The 20,517-nt window shown below is 32.0% G+C and overlaps 3 protein-coding genes across 5 annotated transcripts; 1 reads left to right on the top strand and 2 right to left on the bottom strand.

Annotated features, from left to right (window-relative positions):
• Positions 1-584: 584 nt before the first annotated feature.
• LOC126771080 (transmembrane protein 87A) lies at positions 585-8,059 on the bottom strand. The gene is made up of 11 exons (XM_050490779.1): positions 7,797-8,059; positions 7,526-7,586; positions 7,138-7,232; positions 6,739-6,894; positions 5,199-5,345; positions 4,835-5,010; positions 4,282-4,389; positions 3,931-4,149; positions 3,284-3,404; positions 1,871-2,018; positions 585-890 (listed from the first exon to the last, which is right to left on the bottom strand). The coding sequence occupies exons 1-11, from the start codon at positions 7,887-7,889 to the stop codon at positions 670-672; spliced, it is 1,545 nt and encodes a 514-aa protein (XP_050346736.1). The 5' UTR covers positions 7,890-8,059; the 3' UTR covers positions 585-669.
• LOC126771081 (protein fuzzy homolog) lies at positions 7,746-12,463 on the top strand. 2 transcript variants are annotated; one of them, XM_050490781.1, is made up of 9 exons: positions 7,746-7,763; positions 8,677-8,741; positions 8,834-8,955; positions 9,030-9,297; positions 9,394-9,591; positions 10,184-10,383; positions 11,488-11,663; positions 11,882-12,008; positions 12,321-12,463. In XM_050490781.1, the coding sequence occupies exons 3-9, from the start codon at positions 8,873-8,875 to the stop codon at positions 12,376-12,378; spliced, it is 1,110 nt and encodes a 369-aa protein (XP_050346738.1). In that variant the 5' UTR covers positions 7,746-7,763; positions 8,677-8,741; positions 8,834-8,872; the 3' UTR covers positions 12,379-12,463. The 2 variants fall into 2 exon arrangements, with proteins under 2 accessions (XP_050346738.1, XP_050346737.1); XM_050490780.1 differs by lacking the exon at positions 7,746-7,763 and having other exon boundaries at positions 8,412-8,741.
• LOC126771076 (polycomb protein Sfmbt) lies at positions 12,459-19,772 on the bottom strand. Of its 2 annotated transcripts, none has more exons than XM_050490774.1 (10): positions 19,689-19,772; positions 18,110-18,327; positions 17,673-17,903; positions 17,172-17,344; positions 16,471-16,609; positions 15,873-16,348; positions 15,549-15,744; positions 15,285-15,462; positions 14,656-14,882; positions 12,459-14,380 (listed from the first exon to the last, which is right to left on the bottom strand). In XM_050490774.1, the coding sequence occupies exons 2-10, from the start codon at positions 18,197-18,199 to the stop codon at positions 14,000-14,002; spliced, it is 2,091 nt and encodes a 696-aa protein (XP_050346731.1). In that variant the 5' UTR covers positions 18,200-18,327; positions 19,689-19,772; the 3' UTR covers positions 12,459-13,999. The 2 variants fall into 2 exon arrangements, with proteins under 2 accessions (XP_050346731.1, XP_050346730.1); XM_050490773.1 differs by lacking the exon at positions 19,689-19,772 and adding an exon at positions 19,136-19,571.
• Positions 19,773-20,517: the final 745 nt, after the last annotated feature.

Raw genomic sequence — 20,517 nt, 5'->3', positions numbered from 1 at the left:
AATTGTCTGCTCTCGATGACACTCAATTATTATCAAATAATGTTTCCCAATGTAGCTTTGAATTTTTATTTATATGAGTTATTGCATTGGATGTTATATACGTTTTTATTGAGATATTAAAAAATGCCTCATTTGTTTTATACTATTAGGTATAGATATTTAAAAAAAAGGATTTTCGTGTTATGTTCTTTTTTTATAACCCACTCGTTTTTTGGTAACTGTCGAAAGTATAGACACTGGTTCTACTACTTTATTATATATATATAAAAGACTGATATAAAATTATCTTCAAAGGGCGATAACTTTTTTCACCCTCATCGTTCAATAAAACAAAGCCTAAATGTTGCTCCAAGCTGAGCTCAATCTATCTGTTAAAATACCGCAAGAAAATTCGTTCAGTGGTTTCGGAGATTAGCGATACATATAGACAAACAGAATAATTTGTTAGAAATGCATACATATAACCGATACTAGTTTCTACGAGTAGATAAATTTTTTTAATGTACACGGTTTGTTGTATATGCGAAGAAGACGAATTTAAAATAATCTTTAAATAACAAATTCTTGCTTTAAAAAAAATCCAATTCACATAACTAAGCGTACGAAACAATACTTTTATTAAATAAAAAACATAAATCACAGTGACAATTTATAAACAATACTATTTATTTACTGCATCTTGGAAACTTCAAATTTCGTGTTGATAATCTCCTCATCTGAATCTAATAAAGGAAGTGTGCTGGTCGGTATGTTCTCTTCTACCCAGCGAAGGTCCGAGTCCAGCGACGTGGTATTGGGCTCGGGGTCGCGAGGCGAGTCGGGCGTCTCGTTTATATTAGTCGCTCGCATTTTGACTCCATATGCGTCGTTCACAAACTGTTCTTCTTCTTCTGTTGTATAAAATATTAATTTATAAAAGTTATAGTGTAAGTATATATAATGCTAATATATAGTTGAAAGCCCGACCACCCGCCGCAATCAACTACAATTATATCAATGGAGTGCTCACATGCCCGCTATGCGCGAGGATCATAAGTAAGAAGATTGGCTACATAAGCCACATGCGAGCACATGAACGACATCATGCAGGCAGTTGAAACGGTCGCCGTGGCCGAAATCGGTCGGGAGAGTATTATTATTATTATATATAATGCAATGCACATTCATGCATTATTGCAATGTCAGTATAACTTTACAACTAAAATAGTGTCCACCTGGGGTCTTCCCTGCGTGTGTGGAGGGAATAGATACCCCTATGTATTTTTCTGTAACCGTAACAATGTGAATACAAAATTTCATAATGATCGGTTGAGTAGTTACGACGTAAAAGCGTTACAAACAAACTCACTTGCTTACTAATACTAGTTAAGATTGAGGACACTCCCAACACGCAAATTGTATTTATTCTACTACGACAATTCTACTAACGAAATCTCACTTGATCGTTATCGAATTATCCACTATTGAGATAAAAGTTAACAATTGGGTTTAGTTTTGACATTACATCATAGTATCAGTTTGATTCCGATCCAAATAGATATAGAATGTTGGATTGGAATCGAATCGGAACCGTATAACAAGTTTTATAAATTAGTAGAATTGTTCGTAGTTGAATTAACGGTATACTCATTTTTTATATTTGTGATAATGATAAGTTATGATTTATTACATAACCACTTAGCTTGCATTTCTCCTTTCAGCTAAAATAAAATAATCCATAAAACACAGTAGATACAAATGAAATTAGTGTGTTTACACACTTGTTGGGTGATTTTCCCCAAAAACATATATTTTTACTCAGCCGCGGGGAGTTGTGTTATAATATATTTTATTATAAATCAGTAATAGGTATTGAATAAAAAAAAACTACCGTCATCATCCTCAGCATTGTCCAACAACGGCGTGAAGGCGTATCTCTGATTGTTGTTTGTGGGTCGCCATAACACCATAATTACTGTCAGGACACCGGCGAATAAAATATGCCAGTACGCTTCATCCATCCACACTTCTTTCCATTCCTGAAAGAATTTATTATAAGTAAAAATATTTTAAATTATTTTTATGTTAATAATTTTATCTAATCATGAACAACAACAAGAATTTTACTTGTACTTATATTAGTTAAAAAAAATCCGTAATAAATTATTAAAACGCCCAACTGATGTGTTTTTCAAAAACGCTCATACCGCAGAACGGATTCTAATTAAATATGTAATTATCATTTACATCGTAGGATAGTGATAATAACCCGATCGTCTTATCTAGATATACAAAAAATAGTATATTATATTTATATAAGCGAGCGAGATACATACATTGTGGCTTGCGTCGTGACGTATATTTAATTTTAGTTCTAAATTGTAAATTAAAGTATATGTATTTTTTTTAAAGTAAATCAGTAGTATCATGATATTATATTATTGTATGTGTTGAAAAATTGTATGAATACAATTTTTTTTTCTTGTAATAATATATTTTTAAGTTAATCGGTAATTAAATCCTAGGATTTAGACCTTTTACACAATGAGATGTAACTACAGACTTATGAGGTAGACCACGGATGTGGACTGTATTGCAAAGGCTCTCCACTGAGGGATAAAATATATTGGATTACTGATTCTATTTTGAATGGAATAAAGTGGTTTGGTTGTCATATACAATGACAATTCACCTTAATAAGTTTACTTAGGTAAGAGATAAGGAACGATACAGGTCCAAGATTCGACAATTAATGACCCCTTACATAATTATCTTTTAAAACATTTGGTATTCCGCAATCTTCACAATTTCATAGTACCTGTAATAAATTATCTGAGAAATTTGTGTGTTGTCATTTGGCAGTGATTCTAATAGACTTTTTTATAGTACTTTGTGACTGGTCAAAGGTATACTAATATTAAAAAGGCAGTTACCAAACAAATTATTTCATTTCTCATTTGGATCTAAGTTACTATTCCTTAAAATCTAAAAGTCAATACATGTTACTTATAAACCAAATAGATTAAAAAGATCACGTTTTCAATATGACCTATGGTAATTACATGCTCAATAACCATTGCACAGTATGCGAGTAATTGTTATGTTATACAGATTATAGAGATCTCTTCAATTTTCTTCTAAAAACGTGTAGTTCATGCAGGTAGTATTTCGAATTTAAAACAATATGAAGTACAAATTTTTAAGTACAATCCTATCGCATTGCGGAATTCAATTAGTCTGTACTGATAAACTTTTGTGTTTGTTATTCACATTAAATAACAACATAAGACTGAATGATACTTACTAAAATACAAAATATTATTCGGTACGACTTGAGAGAGTAGAGCATGAATATAACTGACGCGATGACGGCAAATATTAATGTGTTCGTGAAGTGTCTGTACAGAGAGAGCTTGATTGTGTTCCTGAAAAAATTTTCATTCGACATGTTTTAGTAGAATAACGACCAATGTTTTCAAAGAAAATCAAAACAATTTTTATGTTTAATTTTATTTAGTAATGATAAAACTTTTCACAAATTAAATCAATGTGTTCAAAAACATAAAACCTTCATGCTTATTTAAATAAAACCTTTTTTATGCTTTCTACTAATAGTTGTTCATATAGAATAATTAAAATAGAATATTTTTTAGGTTTAGTACTTTAAAACTATTCTTTTACAACGTAGGGTCTGCAACCATATTTCAATAAAACATTACCCAAGAGTTCTTACCCTGTTTAACATATTATAATCAAGTTTTAAATTATTGCTTATTGTGACAATACAAATTCTCAATATAAACGATTACAAATATATAGCTGATCCATGTAATCTTTTCTAAAGAAATGGTCCGGGCCAAATGACTTTACTAATAAACAGAATGGACACAATAGGTTAGGCCGTTACATAATTCATCCAGGATGACTTAATAATATACGAAGTCCACTAACCTCCTGAGCTGCAGCGTTCGCATGGTGTGCGCGAGGGATACGAAGACCCACCAGCAGATAGCGCTGTCCACCAGCGACAGCGGCGCCTCCGACAGCAGCAGGTCGCGGTTGGAGTCCTCGGCCTTGTGGTGAAGCCGCAGCCAGGCCTCGATGCCGGCCAGCACGCCCCACAGCGCGCCCGCGCCCACCACGCGCTGCAGCGCCGGGCCCAGGCGCGGCCTGCCACACACGCACACACGCTACACGTCCGACGGCTGACCCACGGACGGTCACGGGTACATCCGATAATTTCACCCGCCGGTAGATTACAGTATATCTTCGTTGAAGATTCGAGAAAAAATTGAAACTTACTTTACTATCCCGAAGCCCAATGATACAATGATGACTAACATTCTCGCAAGCGCCCTTTTCGCTACCGACATCCACTCGGCGAACATGTAGGCTTCAGCGTTGAAGTACCTGTAAATATTTATAAAGTTTCATATTAGTTTTTATATTATATATAGGAAAAAAGCCGAGATGGCCCATTGGTAAGAACGCGTGAATCTTAACCGATGATCTTGGGTTCAAACCCGGGCAAGCACCACTAAATTTTCATGTGCTTGATTTGTGATTATAATTCGAAGGAAAACATCGTGAGGAAACCAATATGTGTCTAATTTCACTGAAATTCTTTCACATGTGTATTCCACCAAACCGCAATGGAAGAGCGTGGTGGAATAAGCTCCAAATCTTCTCCTCAAAAACGAGAGGTGGCCTTAGCCCAGTAGTGGGACATTCATAGGCTGTTACGGATATTAATAATGACCAGCCAATTGGCGCAGCTTTGACAAAGGCGAAATTTCGAAAACCTTACCCTTAATATAGGTAAATCAACAATTATATAAAGACAGAGAGAACATACCCGGTCCTGTTGATGGAGGAATAGACCCCGTAGTACGTGGCACTCTCGACCATGCCGAGCAGCGCCACACCTCCGATCCAGTACTGTATGCGCAATAGGTCTCGCCATTGCAGCGCACACACCGTCAGCCAGCACGCACACAACACCGTATACACGCCGCACATCACACCAAAGAACTACGGACATTACGGAAGGTAGGTGAACATCATCATCATTGTACGTTGCAAAAAAACATTTCAAAATAGTTTCATGTTATATTTGTATCCCTTCCTTTATATACACACATACACATAAATATGACAATTTTTTATAAAAATATAACAAAAGTTGAGACTCCATAATTTTAGTATTAGTATGTACTTACTGGCAAAAGAGGCCAAATAGCTGCCGACATGTACCCAGATGGAGCCGCCATTTCGATGTGCATGGACACTTGAAACATTTTATTACTACGAACAGACATCCATAGAGCATAAATCCCTTCGCGTTCGACTGTGTGGAAGGGCGCTCTCTGAAAAATCATACAATCTCCATTAATCTTTTTTATTATCACAAAATGAAATAAACAATCAAATTAGCCATAAATTATGAATTAGACCGGATTATATGCATTTGTATATGTTTATGTTTATTTGAAATAGGCTTAAGTCCATTCTGGTTCTCATATTTCTGCTACATTTACAATAATATTTGGCATGCTTTATAATTTTTGTAATAACATTAACATGAACCAAACTTATTAACAACAAAACTCTTAGAGCGCACTCAGCAGCCGTGTCTTTTTATGGTAGTTTAATGAAAATTAAAGTAACGGCACATAACATAGCTCCCTAGTTCAAATACTCCTCAGTTACCTTAATAGAAGTGCAGTGATTCTTTTCTATTTATAAAAATATTTTGAACAATTGAAGATGGCACTAAAAATTTTGGAAAAATATATATGGCCATTAACATTTTAATTTTAACATTTCATTTATTTAATAATTATGGTATATCAACATTATATATATTAAACATATATACAGTTTTACATGAGTGTATCTGATATATGTAGCAATTACACAACATATATTTACAAAAATAATAAATTCGTGTTCATTTTATTGTTCTATCGACAGGTTGTCAAATTCTGATATGAATGCATCATTTACTAATTGTATGCTGAAAAAAAAATTAACATACTTTTTTTATCATTTTATGTTGCAAATAATGACAGTAATTGATCATTTTTGTATGCGTATATCAAGCATTTTATGTTGCATATAATCCTGTCTCTAATTATCGGTAAGATTGTGTACTTTAAATCACATGAAACTCTAGTAAAGGTGCTTGTAGCATATTTGATTTAGTAGTCTGACTTGATTTTGAGTTGTGATGAGTCTTGTATTCCAAAATATGCATATATTTTGACATATTTCAGATATATACTTGGAGATAGGGCTTCGTGTACTCGGTGGTAAGGTTTGTGCCAGCTCATCTGGATAGGTATTACCCACTCAACATATATTCTACCCCCAACTAGCAATACTTACTAGTATTGTTGTGTTTCGGATTGAAGGATGAGCAAGTCAATGTATATTCAAGCACAAGGGACATAACATCTTAGTTCAAAAGGTTGGTGGGCACCTTGACAATGTATGGAATGGTTAATTTTTTCTTACAGCACCTATGTCTAGGTGCGATATTTGCCCATTGGCGTGTCCAACTATTCCAACCTATTTAAAAAAAAAACAGAAATTTGCAAATTGCTTCAGAGATGAACTTTTCTTTACATTTGTAAACATATAGATTTTGTCATACAACCCATAACCAACCACCACAGCAATCACCAAGACACCACTAAATCTCTCATTTGCCAGTATGACATTGTTAGCTGCTAAAAAAAAACCAAGTAATATACTTACAGGTTGTATGTCATTCACATCTTTCTTATCATTAGAGTTTTTAATATTGCGTAGATATATGACATTTTGGCCATTACATAGAATAGTAGGTAATAATTTTGTGTTATTATTTTCATCTATTGGTTTTTCTTCATAATTTGTGCAATCAACTATTCTCTGAAATTAAATAAATCACAAATGCTTTTTATTCTTTATTTTATTATATTCTGCTAAAATTATAAATTAAATTAAATGATTATAGAATGACTCTATTGATAAAGTAGGTACTTAGTCGATATCTCAAAATTTTTTATAAATAATTGCATATTTTTTGCATATTTGTACCAATTTATTACTTCAAATAATTTAATTTCTTAATATGTTACATTGTACAGTAAGCAAAAAATAGTAAAAAGCAACCTTTTCAAAATAATGGAAGTAATCTGGTGAGCAATTTGTTTTCATCCATGAGTACATAATTGTGATATTTGTTGGTTCCTTTACATCACAATGCACTGAAACAAATTCAAATATTATGTACATATATGATACATGTGACATAACCAAGAGAACCAATCTTTTTTAATATATCTCATTTAGACAAATTTTTTAAAAGCAGTAGGTAGGTTAGACTTTGAAAAGTATATAAAGAACTTGTCTGAACATTTTTTTATTGAAGTTATTTTTCATTTGTTTTAGCTTATGTAGGTTTTAAAATAAGAAAATATATTCATTAAATTGATATTTATTCATAAAATTTGGATTATGATTGGTGTTTATTTTTAAAACAATATAATAAAGTTCTTACATGCGATTATTAGTTGTGAATCTTTGAAAAGTGACTTGGCTAATGTGAAATTGCAACTTTCCTGTAAAAGAAAAATAGGATCTAATAAATCATAAATCACTGATAGTATTAAAAAATAATATTAAAGTTTTCCTTCAAAAACCATGATATGATTTTTTATCAGTACTTGCCATGACAATGAGTCACGTTTGTTTTATATGTTACAGAAACAGTTTTTGGTAACTGATAACAAAATTAGGTATTGTATATTTCATAACTTAAAATTTCTTACCCCGTTTAGAGGTAAATCCCATTTTCCCACATCAGAAAAACCAAACACAATGTTTACGATTGTTAATATAAATAAAACTATGTCCCGTAACATCTTAACTAGTCTATTCAAACGCAATAGCAACAAATTATTTAACAATTTGTGTATTTTTCCAATACATAATTCTTATTTATTACCTACGAGCAAAAATATTTTAAAAAGCTTTTTTATACAAGTGGGCATTCTCACATATATAGCACTATAACTTAACTAGTCATACGTCAAGTGCAGTCAGCACTCAAGAACGTCAAACGTCATTTCACAGATTAGGCTATGGATCAGGGTAGCCGGTAGTCAATAATCAAATAGCAATTAGCGGAAAGATAGAGCATAAAAAAGGAGGAGAACAGTTAAAAGATTGACTATTGGTTCAATAATCGAAAACATGGGAATCATAACATGTTAAAAAATTATAATGAATATGTTAATATTTCTAGGCTGTATAATTCATCTATTTGTTTTCTAGGCTGTATAATTCAATATCTTTACCTTTTCCAAAAGGACATAAAGTAAGCAAAAACTAAAATTTTGATAGCTTAAAGTTGAACTTAGATTTCAGAACTTGTAAAATATAAACAAATTTATTTATTTGTTTATTTATTAGAATCTAGATTTTTTTGTATAGATTTTATATTATAGACTAATTAAAGTCTTCTTTGTAATCACAGAATTCAACGAGTGCTTATAAATGCCAAATGGTTTGCATACAATTAATGCGGTAAACTAACATACACTTTAAACTATATCGACTAGGTTTTTTTTGAATGCTATGGCGTTTTTTATAGGGTTATTTATTTCTTATTGTAATTGAACACTTTTTAAATTAAAATGTCTGTAATAGCAATAGCTGTAGCATCAGAAAGTGGTGTACCTATATTTTCAAGGAAACGCGGCAATAATGATAATGTAAGTAAATATATACATTCTTAATGTTGAAATATATTAATTTTATTAGATGCAAACATAATTGCTTATTATTTCTTTTATATTAATTTAAGATTCAGTTTTCAACGATTGCATCGCTTCATGGAATCAACATGTTTACTAAGTGTCATAACTTGTCCCTGATAAACACTCAGGTTGAAAATGGTACAATACTTTGGAAAGAATTCTGTAAAAGGTATGATACAGTTATAATAAAGTGTATAAATATGTAAAACAACTTTATTTTTATTAGTTTTTCTTGATCTTCAGTGTCACATTAATCGGAATTGCAACAGGTGGACTTGAGTATGATCTGGAACTGCTGCTGTCTTGTATTCATGATTCAATGGTCTTCTTTATTGGAAAAAAAGATTTGGAGAATTTGAAAAATATTGATCAAATAAAAAGAGACTTAAGACAATGTTACCCAATCATAGATTATCTCTTGGAATCTTTGGATCCAAATGCAGTGCCTCGATCAACAATTGTTCTAGATTCCATTCAGAGCATGCTTTGTCCTCAGGCCCAACAGTTACAAGTATGATTAAACATTATTTAAATTATTTATTCATTTTATATCAAAATGGTATTGAATGAATAACAATTGTTACATAGTTTTATTTATAATTTACAGCAAGTATTAGATAACTATGCACAAACTGTAACCGGTCGTTGGGCATGTCTAAGTATACATGGACACTTGGTGGCAACGAGTTCAGATTTTTATGAATTGGATGTAAGAGAAGCAAGATTACTTTTGTTGCTAGCAGCTGCTCAAGATGGGGTTCCTTTAAGAGATTCTCTTATTTACTTACCTCAAATGAGCCCAAATGTAAGTTAAAATTTAATCAACTAAAATATATACCAAAATGACTTACTGCTAAAATTTTTAGCTACAGATAAAACATGCACATTGATTAGTTAATACTTGATTAAGCAATTGGATCTTGTACTTGAATATGGTGTCAACATATGTCATGGAGGCTCCATGGAATCACACAATCTATCTATTTATTCTGTCATACCAGTGATCATCTCCATTAGGTAGTCTAGAATTTGGAAAACTCAATTTTTTTCTTCTTTACTAAAGTTGATTTTATATTATTTATTTATAATTATAGTTTTATACCACTTTCTCAGTAAAAAATACTTAAAATAAAATGATGTTCACAAAATAACATAATGGATGTTTTAAAGTGTAAAGTTTTTGTTTTTTTTCTTTTAAAATTTCATATGATGTGTATGATGAATGATTTTACACTACATTTTATGAAATAGTTAATCTGGTGTTTCAGATAGAAAATTATTATTAACCTACACTTTTGCCAAACAATAATAGACATTTTCATAGTTATAGTAAATGCATGGATGATGCTACATAATTAAATAAATAATTTATCTTTAACAGTAAACTTTGTCTTTAGGTTGCATTTAGAGCAGTAACATGCAAACTTCTAGCAGATGTGTATGTATTGGTGATATGTGGAGCAACTCCTCCACTATCTCAAATAGATGAAATAGTCCTCCAATGTTGGGAAAGCTACGCCCATATTATTAAAGAAGCAAAACTTCTACATCCTAGAAATTTTCCATTGAGTGTCTCCTTCGATTCTGTGTTCATAGGGTGAGATATTATGTTTTAATTTGTATAACTGTTTTTCTAGAAACTAACTTAAAGCAAATATTATGTCAACATGTAGCAAAGTTTCTGCTTATAATGTAAAAAAATATCTAAACAATATTTTTATTTCTGATATACATATACATAAAATATTACAAGTACTTTTTTTTACTTATTAAATTATATTACTTATTTTACAAAGGCAAGTTTCGCCCAATGGATTAAAATGCATCGGCCATAACCAAAGAATGCAGGTTCAAATCCATCAGAATATGCACCATTGTGTCTAAATGTTATGGATACTGAAATATATATTTTAAATATAATTTTATAATAATATATAGCACTGAAGAATACAGTAGGCTATATACAGACACAACAAGACAGTAGAGAGTGCCTGAAAGGGTTAGAGCCACTTGCGATTTGTCGTCACGGAATACGAGTCGGTCTTACCTCCAAAACGATCTCTGAATACTTTATATACGTATTTATTACTGTAAGATTTCCGACATAAACCCTACTCACACAGCTTTCTGATAGACTGTCAAATGTATTTTAATCCTTTATTTTTATTTAGTAATTTACAAAATATTGTCAATATTACAATGATAATTCTAATTGTGTATCTGATTACAATATTACTTTTATATTACAGAAATCATGATCATTACATAGGATTTGATTTAAATTTAGATTATTAATTTTTATTATTATAGTCAAATTTTAAAATAGTCCCTCCCGATTCCCACCCGACGCAAAGCTGCCCATAATGCAGGCCGCATTTCCGCGTTGTATGGCAATGGACAACCTTTGTGCCAAGTGTGACCCGGAGCGACTGTCAAATCCCCTCTCTCTAAGGCGACAGCCAATTTCCCTTATTTCCTTATTATCATTTACTGTCAAATTATATAGATACTATTTAATAAATCCAATTACTTTTTTAACTGGCTCGATTCGGGGTTTGAGCTCTGGACCTTAGTTTGCAGCCTTATGCAGCTAACTTAGCTGCAAGAGCAATGAGGCAGTTGAACTAACATAATATATTATTAATACTAATTAATATATATTTGTCATTACATAATTTCATAATCAAAGTTTTGTTTTTAGAATACTGGTAGTAAATATAAACAAAAGAAGATGTGTATTCTCCCGCCACTTGCACGGGTCTAATCAAAAGAGCCGAGGCATGTCTGGGGTCCATCGTATAGATATATTGCGAACATTCTATGTAACGACAGCGAGAAATTTAGCACCTGAGTTGAAAGTGGAGGGGGATGAAAGAGGTGATTTTCTTTTATCTAGCCTGAAAAACTTTTTTTATATATTAAAAGATGAATTATGTTATTGTGTAGTAATTAGAATTATTTTTTGTCATTAATGTACGCAAGGCGGCAGACCGCAATAACATTCTCTCAAGTAATCGCAGCCTAGATATTGGAAATGTCAGCGTAAAATACTTGTATATGTTTTAAGTATTTTAACAAATTGTATTCTTTTACAGAAGTAATTGATGGTGCTGTAAGTGAAATGTACTGGTGTTCCGAATACCACAAATGCCATGCGCAACGATCAGGGAATCTTTTGTGTTGCGCTCTATACGCTCCGACAGTTCCTAATCACACAATGAGGTAAATCAATACATAATATTATAAATGTGAATGTAACTATGTGACTGCTATGCTTTCACGGCTAAACTACTGAACCGATTTTGATGAAATTTGGTATGGCGCAAGCTTGAACCCCAAGGACATAGACAGCCCTCCTCCCCCTATCGCGCGAGCGAAAACTAGTATAATATATATTATTAAATAGTTGTTGTATCCGGGCTATTTATTCTGTAGTTGTAACTATAAACCTTACATCAATATAAAATGTATATGTGGGTTATTAAATATATTTACCTTGAATTATTATATATAAATAATTTTTATTATCCACAGATTATTAACCAATCAAATACTTCAAGATTTGTTGACAAATAAAGAAATCTTCTGGTGATTAAATTAATTTGCAGCTTTTGAAATAAATATCCGTCCGATGTTTTGTATTTTAGATAAAAAAATAATAAAACAAACATGAACTATATCAGCGTTATTTATTTCCGGAGCAATCATCACTAAAACACGTGTATTTCTATAATATTATGGTCATATTAATATAAGTCACTTAAATAAAGGCAATTTGATTATCATCTAAAATTTCATAGTCACAATATTTATGATTTCAGTCTATTTATTATGGTGATGAATGATATTGTTCTGTTTAAACTTTAACGTGATGTTAGGACATACAAATTATTACATATTTAGGAATGTTTGTTTGTATTCTGTTCCTATATAACTTCTATCCAATTAAAAATAAATATTCGACCTCTAATCATCTACAGAAGAGTTTGGTACCCTGGTCTTTTATGAATTGAAAAATTGATTTGTTGAACAAAAATAATTGATTTAATATACTTAATTAGTAATTGTAATAGTCAAGTTAAAGTAAAGTGTTGTAAGTTAAAAAAATAAGATAATCTAATTAGGATATAATATTGCCATGATTTTCTATTATAAATAATATTTTTTTTATTAAAACATCTATTTCATTTAAAAATTTTGTTATAGACCGTAGAATATTTAGAATGTTAAATTGATAATGACGCTGATTCGATATCTTTGATTTTTCAATACACGTAGTAATACAATAGCGAGGTATTTACATTAATTTATTTTCGAATAGTTTCGTTTTATAATAGTATTGAAACTGGTTCACACAGAATCATGTCTCGTGTCGTTAGCTTAGATTAATTCGAATATTCATATTTGACATATTTTCTCACGGTACATGTCTCTTTGTAAAAAGTTTCATATATTTAATAACAACCAGCTGTTCCTATTAGAAAATGTAGTTAAACTTACATTATTATTTCAATTGAAAAAATACATTTTTGTAAATTGATACTCAATTCGGCGTACATTACACTAATATAAAAAACCAACACTGATTACAACAAATCCAATAATAAAAGTACCCTTTAAAAGTTGAACTATAAAAAATTGAATAGAATTTTATATTCAATTTCAAATATGAAGCGACTCATTTTAAAATTTCGAAATAAATAAGTTAAGGCAATAGTACCAAACAATGCATTGGGTATTGCTTTATAACTTGAAGAAATAATAGTTAAATTTTTTATGATAATATAAAGCATTATTTTATAGTGATTGTTAATAATAAATATAGGAAATACGTAAAAAACACATAAATGCAAAATCTAACTCGCAACCACACAAAGCCTTATCCAAAATGGATTTGTAATCTACAATATTTTACTAACACTTGTAGGAAAAGAAACGTCTTTCATAAAGTCTAGACAACTAAAACAAGTGCCTTATATGCCATTAAGGAAAACAATACAGATTATTTTTAAATATGATTATCATAAAAAAAATACACTTTTCTTATTCCAAACCAAATGTGCAAAAACTATTTTATAAAATAGTCATTCCAACACTGCTAGCTACACTAACAAAGCCGTTTTCACCATGTAATGATATATAAACTGCTCAAACTAAAACTATTATCACCTAAATAGTCTCTTTATGTAGGATAACTCATCCCAAAGCAAATATTACTTGAAGCTACTAAGTAATCTGCACTGAGGCTGCTTAATTTTACACTTTAATTGCTGGATAAGGTCGAATATTTTTAAGGATGGTCCTACTTTCATTTCAAGGAGCTCTATTATTTCATCTTTAGATAACTGGAGCATCATGGACCCTGTTATATGGTTGAAGTTGTCACAGTAGGGTTGGCAGTCATTGACTGTGAGGAACTTGGCGACGTCAGCTGTCGTCCAGTTTTCTGGGTCAACTGAATTCAGTATGTCTAAGGGTACACTGGTATTGACTAGTCTGGGTATCACTTTGTCGTCTTCACTCTTTAATGGAACCTCTGGTGATTCTTTCTTTCCATCCTCAGAGTAATCTTGCAAAACATCTGCAGTAGTATTCTGTGAATAAATAAGTTTTTTTGATGTCATTTTAATAAATAAAGCAATTAATATTTATTAAAATTGGTATTTTTTAAACTTTTTGATCAAATCATTTATTTTTTAATTAGCTTGAAATTGTTTTCAAAAGACTAGTATACATTAAAATTAGAATTAGTATACATTAAAATTAGAATTAAAGAAACGTTTAACAAAAAAGAAAATGCACAACAAAATATTAATTTTCCATACATAAAACTGTTGGTTTGCTATTACCAACAAAAACTAAAACTAACCAATTTATCCTGTTTGATGTGTTCAAGTCGTTCTTTAGGCGGTTCAATCTTGGACTCGTGGTCCACATCCATTTTATGGCAAGATGTCTGATCGTCGGGTCGTAGTTCCGTGTCCGCTGATATTTCTGACACACTAGTGGGAGGGGAGAGGCTCTTTGTGTCTCCCATGTCTGAGTTTTGAGAACTCTCTTCAGTTGTGTTTGGAGGTTGAGAAGAAACTTTCGTTGCTGAAAAAGTATTAGGCGAACGTTGAAAACATGCCTCCCGTACTATAGTTACAAAATAACAACTCCTCGACGGACTTTAGTTGCGTCGTCTTCCGCACGACCAACGCTAGACCGTCGATGAAGATGTCGATTTATTAAAAATACATTTCATTTTTAAATACTTAAACTACTTTAATTAAATCGAGTTCCGATAAATAATAATTCTGATTCAATTGATTATATAAGTTGGATAGCAGAATTAACATAACCATTAATTTTAAACCATTAGTTTATCGGAACTCGATTTAATAAAAGTTAAAAGTAACAGCCGGCAAATGTCCTCTGCTGACGGAAGCCTTCTATCCTCATAAGTAGCCGATTCTATCACGCCGCTGGAATCATAATAGTGTAAGTCGCACGCACCGAGGCGGCGGCGGCGGCGGGCGGCGCGCGCGGGGGGGCGGCGCGCGGCGCGCGGCGGCGGCTGCAGCGGGCCCTCCAGGCGGTGGCCCACGGCGCGGCACCAGCCCACGGGGTACACGTCCGTGCTGTGCGCCCACAGCCACTGGTCGTACTCCGAGCCCCACCCATCGAAGTGCACCTGCGGTCCGGTAACGCAGTGATTTGTTATGTTGTTTATATAATGAAAGGATAGCTTGCATACTACACGCAACGGAGTCGTGGTACCTTGAGCAGGTCGGCCACGACGCGCGCGACGGTGGCCACGCACACGAGGCGCGGGTCCATGAGGTCGGCGCACTCGAGGCGCATGCCGGCCACGAACCCGTGCGACACCACGTGTCCGCGCGTCGCGAACAGCGCCCGCCCCGCCGCGCCTGCGCCCTGCAGGTGCTCCTCCCAGCGGAACTGCTCCGCCGACGTGCTGCCGGAAACGCCCAGGATATTATATATCATATAAAATCTGCTTACTACGGGGTTTTATCCCTGTTCTTTGCAGCAAAATGAAAATACTTTAATAAAACATTCATTGATCGATTTCGAGATACATACCCAGCCGGCGGAACCAGAGGAATGTTGTTCGAAAGGGCGAATCCCACGGGGAAGATACACGGTGATCGTTGATGGTAGCAAAACCAGTCGGCACCAGACGCGTCAGCTGGGTAGCAATCTATCCTTATCATCATGTAACCCTCATTCAGAATTTGCATCACAGTCGCAGCGCACACGGCTGATAGGTTGAGAGGATCTATGGCTTCGAGTTTCATTCCTTCAGAAAATAATGGTGGTTCATCACTTGGATACTTGTAAAACATTTCAATAGTAGTATCGTTAGGAATGTATCTTCCAGCTGCGACTCGTTGGCAATAACTCTGAGGTGCATCCAGTGGATGGCCAACTCTGAACGCCCAACCGACTGGATGGATGAGAGGTGAATCCTCATGACACCAGAAACCATTGTCTTCTGGTGAGCTGTCATAATATTTAACATGTAACCTCTTGCCAATTATTTCACAGACGCTCGCTACCTGCATTATTCATAACCATTTCATTAACATCTTTATTCAAGTATTTATGAATTTTATATAGTTCATAGGATTTTCTAAATTAATAATAACATTTGTAATTTAAACTAATTAAATATTATTACCTTAACTTGTGAAATTCTATTTTTATCTACTACTTCCATTATTGATCCTATTGAAAACCTTGATACAAGACTATCATTTAGCTTTGTGTAAAAATTAGCCGGCAATGTTCGCGCACCAGTAAGCTGTTTTACTAGAAATCTGAAAAATAAAGCTCTTTACAGTACAAAGAACGTCAACATGCTTCAATTAAGTATAGTGTAGTTATATTTATCAGTATCAACTTATAAAAATAATCAATTGCATGCAACCCCATGTTGGCCCTGTATTCTTAATTATACAGAGATGTTTTTTTTTTTAAAAGTTGAATTACTATGCTAATAACTCCTGACTTGTGACTTAGAGCAACTTTGAAATTATTATAAAAAAAAAATGAATATAAATGATAGGCCAATTTCAGGTGCAAAACTTTTGTTTCAAAATCTCTACACTTAGTTCAATCCTCAATTAAAAAATATCTACTTTTTTTTTCATTCAAACATTTCAATAAAAATAATTCATGTTACTTAATTTAGAACTTGATAATGTCAATCAATATGCGATCTCAAGCATTTTGAAACATAAGTAGTTTGTTATACTATAGAATTCTAAAAACTTTATATTCTGACTTACATATGTGGTTTTAGGCTTTAGAAAATATTACCCTCATATAAAGTTTTATATGTAATTTCAAATCAATACAATATCTGAATGTTTTACTTACTTTTTCCAATCAGTATATTTATCCTCTATACTGCGCGGCGGTATAAGAGGCTTACCACGGGTCGCGCACCAACCTACAGGATGTACTTCAGAGCAGCAAAGGTTAACCCAAAAGTCTTTTGAATCATCGCTTCCAAAACCTTCATAACGCAAAAGACCCATATAACCTTTTACCTGGAAATTGAATATATTGCAAAATGTACTTGCCCATTTTAAACTATTTATGTGTAATAAAGAAAACATTATACACACTCAAATTTAATTAAACTTACTATATGTATAAGATATATTTGACAGTAACAATTATCTTAGATATGTGTTTATATTTCAAATTGATTTAAGCTAAATTACAAGAGTATATATAATATTAATTAAAATTATAAACATTTTGGAGAACTACCAAATGTGATTCATTAGATAATATAATGTAAATTAGTTTTACAGAACAAAAATCATTTAAATTATACTGCCGTTGAAATTGAAAATTTGTTTCATTCATTACCTTTAGCACTGTTGCAACCCAAAAGTAATCATTCAATTTTTCCGAAAAATTTTCACAATCTGAATTCTTTACTTCCACTTTCATACCCTCAAATGTATTATCCCACATTTCATGTAAAGGGGCATGCTTGAATAAGCTCACTGGGGCTGCCAGGAAATCACAGCCAAACAATTCATCTTTCCATTCATAGCTGTTGGCTACTAAGGCTGCAGAGTGCTTAATAGGCCCAGCCTATACAAAAACAAAACTTATAAATTAATGTATACTATTTTTCTTGTGAATTATTGTATTTTTATTCAATACATTATTTAAATCAGCATGATTTGATTATTTTGACATCATTTACAACAATTGGAAACCAAAAAATAAAAAAAATATGTTTTCACGCACATTCAATTCATGATAAGTCAAATGTGAATTTGTATCATTTTTGTTACCTGTAAATCATTAAAACTAGCCTGCCAATGCTGTAATTGAGGCAGTGGTTCTAAGGGAATTAAGCCCGCCATATGTTCTGCTCCTTCCATCAGCTTAAACCTCCAATTACAATAACGTCGTCTAGTACTACTTGCATGACATCTCAATGAGCAAAATTTAGTATTCCGTGAGTAAAATTGACCCCGACGACCAACTCGTCCGCACAATTCACATATTGCTAAATAAAAAATTACACATGTCAAAATAGCAAATTATAATTTCCTAATATATTTTGTGTTATGTTTGGTAAAAAAAGCTTCATTGATTCACACAAAAATATTAAGTTAATCATGACCAATATTTAAATTGTATAACTGCAACAAATGCTACTTTTTGCATTAGATATTTATTTTTTATTTGTACATATGTAAGGCCCATTTTCTATAAATATGTCAATAGACTATAAGATATATGCACTACATTTTATAGGAAATAAGTCAATTATACAATGTAATTTTATTCAGTTGTTGAATATGAACCATAAGCTTAATTTGTATAAGTTACATTTTCATCATCAAAATTTGATAATGACAAATTATTTCAAGTTCAATATATTCCTTATTAAGAAAGTAAGTCATGCCTATTCTACCTGTTGTTTACATGCAATCTTTAATATATATACATAATATTATATTTGGAAGAAATATCATGACCTATAATGTATTTAGAGGAAATTTTCTTTTAATAAACTTAGAGGCATTCAACATATACTGAATCAATTTATATAAGTTAATAAGGAGACACTTTCTGTAAGACAATATAACAATTTATCATTTATTTAATGATAACTTTATTGCTAAATCTTGTCACTTCACTGTAAATATTATGACTTTTGTTCCTAATGATTGGATTGTGGTGTTTCTTAACCAAACAATGTTAGTTGTGTTTAATTTAATTTATAAAGATAATATTACAATTATAAAATATCGATTTATTACAAAATAACCTATATAGGAAACTTCATACATATCTTGAGAGGAACTTACCAAAACTGTCCTTTTCTAATGGAATTATGGACAAGTCTTCATAAATATGATTATCGTTTGACAAGTCGTTAGTATTGTTTAAGAACACATCGTTACCGGCATTGTATAAAGCCATATTTGAAAACTTTCCAATAATTATTATAGAACACTGCGATTGTAAACACTTCAATAATCATGACTTAATCAGGTAGAGATAATAAAGTTTTATAAATATATATCGTATAACTTTACTGTTATTACTGTAAAATAAATTTTTCTATTATTTGAAAATATGACAAATATAAAGCCATATAATATATAAATCGTAGGCTGATATAAAAACTTTCTTATTTTTGATATCTTTTTCACTAACAAGTATCAACTTAATATAGAAGAACTAAAGATTTTATAATAATTGAACGCCATAGAACTGATCGACTAGATATTTAATTTTTTTTACCAAAGTCCGTCTCGTAAGTAGATACTGGTACTGGTAGGTATAATATAAGGACAAAAAGTAAACAAAACTAAAACTATGACAGCAGTTGAAACATTCGAAATGTTATTTTCATACCTTAATATATTTCTATTGTTGATATTTAACACTTCTTAAAGTTACAAATTTGAAATATCGTGTGATTTTTTTGTAAGATTTAAAACTTAAATCTGTAAAGTGAGGTTATTTTGACGTTTCTTTGTTTATACTGTGTACATATTCTTTTCAGATACCTTTTTCCTTTCTCTGTGGACTATGCCCAGTGCTGCCAACTCTAAAATACAGAAGACTTTTTGAAATTATGTGCTAATTTATATTTCAAATACGGTAGAGCTTCTTTTTAAAAGCAAAATAAAGGCCTGAATTGAAAAAGTTATATTTTAATTCAAATTAAATACTGTAATTATTATAGTTTGAAATAAATACAGTTATGGGGCAGGGGCTATGATAATGTATGGCCTGGGGTTGGCACATAGATAATACATATAAACTGGAGTTGACGTTAGAAATTTACATCGAATTTAGGGTTGGTTGCTCCCGTAGACAGAGAAACATAAATAATCATCACTGAGAAACTACACTTAGGGACAAAACCGTCGAACTTAAGCGTGAAAACACACGCCAGCAATTTTTTTCTTGCTATCGCTTTAACATGAAATAATACGACAATGCACCATTGTATAATCTTCGATATGATATAAAGATTATTTCTCCGTCTTTTCACTGGATTAGAATCATTTTCCAAAATAAAAATAATCAAAAATTTAACAATAAACACAATGAACGCACCAACTGTTTAGATTGTTTTGCTACTTGAGTAGCCGACCTTGATAAAACTGGTTACGCGATAAGGGACAAAAGATTTGATAATTCTATCTCTGTCTAAAACATTTGTAACGTAATTTTC

The sequence above is a fragment of the Nymphalis io genome, chromosome 10 (genome assembly GCF_905147045.1).
Source record: "Nymphalis io chromosome 10, ilAglIoxx1.1, whole genome shotgun sequence".
In the NCBI taxonomy this organism is placed as follows: domain Eukaryota; kingdom Metazoa; phylum Arthropoda; class Insecta; order Lepidoptera; family Nymphalidae; genus Nymphalis; species Nymphalis io.
Note: the sequence above shows the minus strand (reverse complement) of the source record. Positions and strands in the feature narration are given on the sequence as shown.

What these genes read in the sequence shown, in the direction of transcription:
- LOC126771076 (XM_050490773.1), bottom strand. Translation starts at nt 19,250, where the DNA reads ATGGCTTTATACAATGCCGGTAACGATGTGTTCTTAAACAATACTAAC. An exon ending in ATTAGAAAAGGACAGTTTTG is followed by an intron (nt 18,328 to 19,135) that starts GTAAGTTCCTCT and finishes TTTTTTATTTAG; the next exon opens with CAATATGTGAATTGTGCGGA. An exon ending in AAATATACTGATTGGAAAAA is followed by an intron (nt 16,610 to 17,171) that starts GTAAGTAAAACA and finishes TTTATTTTTCAG; the next exon opens with ATTTCTAGTAAAACAGCTTA.
- LOC126771080 (XM_050490779.1), bottom strand. Translation starts at nt 7,889, where the DNA reads ATGTTACGGGACATAGTTTTATTTATATTAACAATCGTAAACATTGTG. An exon ending in TCCTCCATCAACAGGACCGG is followed by an intron (nt 4,390 to 4,834) that starts GTATGTTCTCTC and finishes AAATATTTACAG; the next exon opens with GTACTTCAACGCTGAAGCCT. An exon ending in TTGGGCTTCGGGATAGTAAA is followed by an intron (nt 4,150 to 4,281) that starts GTAAGTTTCAAT and finishes CGTGTGTGGCAG; the next exon opens with GCCGCGCCTGGGCCCGGCGC.
- LOC126771081 (XM_050490780.1), top strand. Translation starts at nt 8,664, where the DNA reads ATGTCTGTAATAGCAATAGCTGTAGCATCAGAAAGTGGTGTACCTATA. An exon ending in CTCAGGCCCAACAGTTACAA is followed by an intron (nt 9,298 to 9,393) that starts GTATGATTAAAC and finishes TATAATTTACAG; the next exon opens with CAAGTATTAGATAACTATGC. An exon ending in GTTCCTAATCACACAATGAG is followed by an intron (nt 12,009 to 12,320) that starts GTAAATCAATAC and finishes TATTATCCACAG; the next exon opens with ATTATTAACCAATCAAATAC.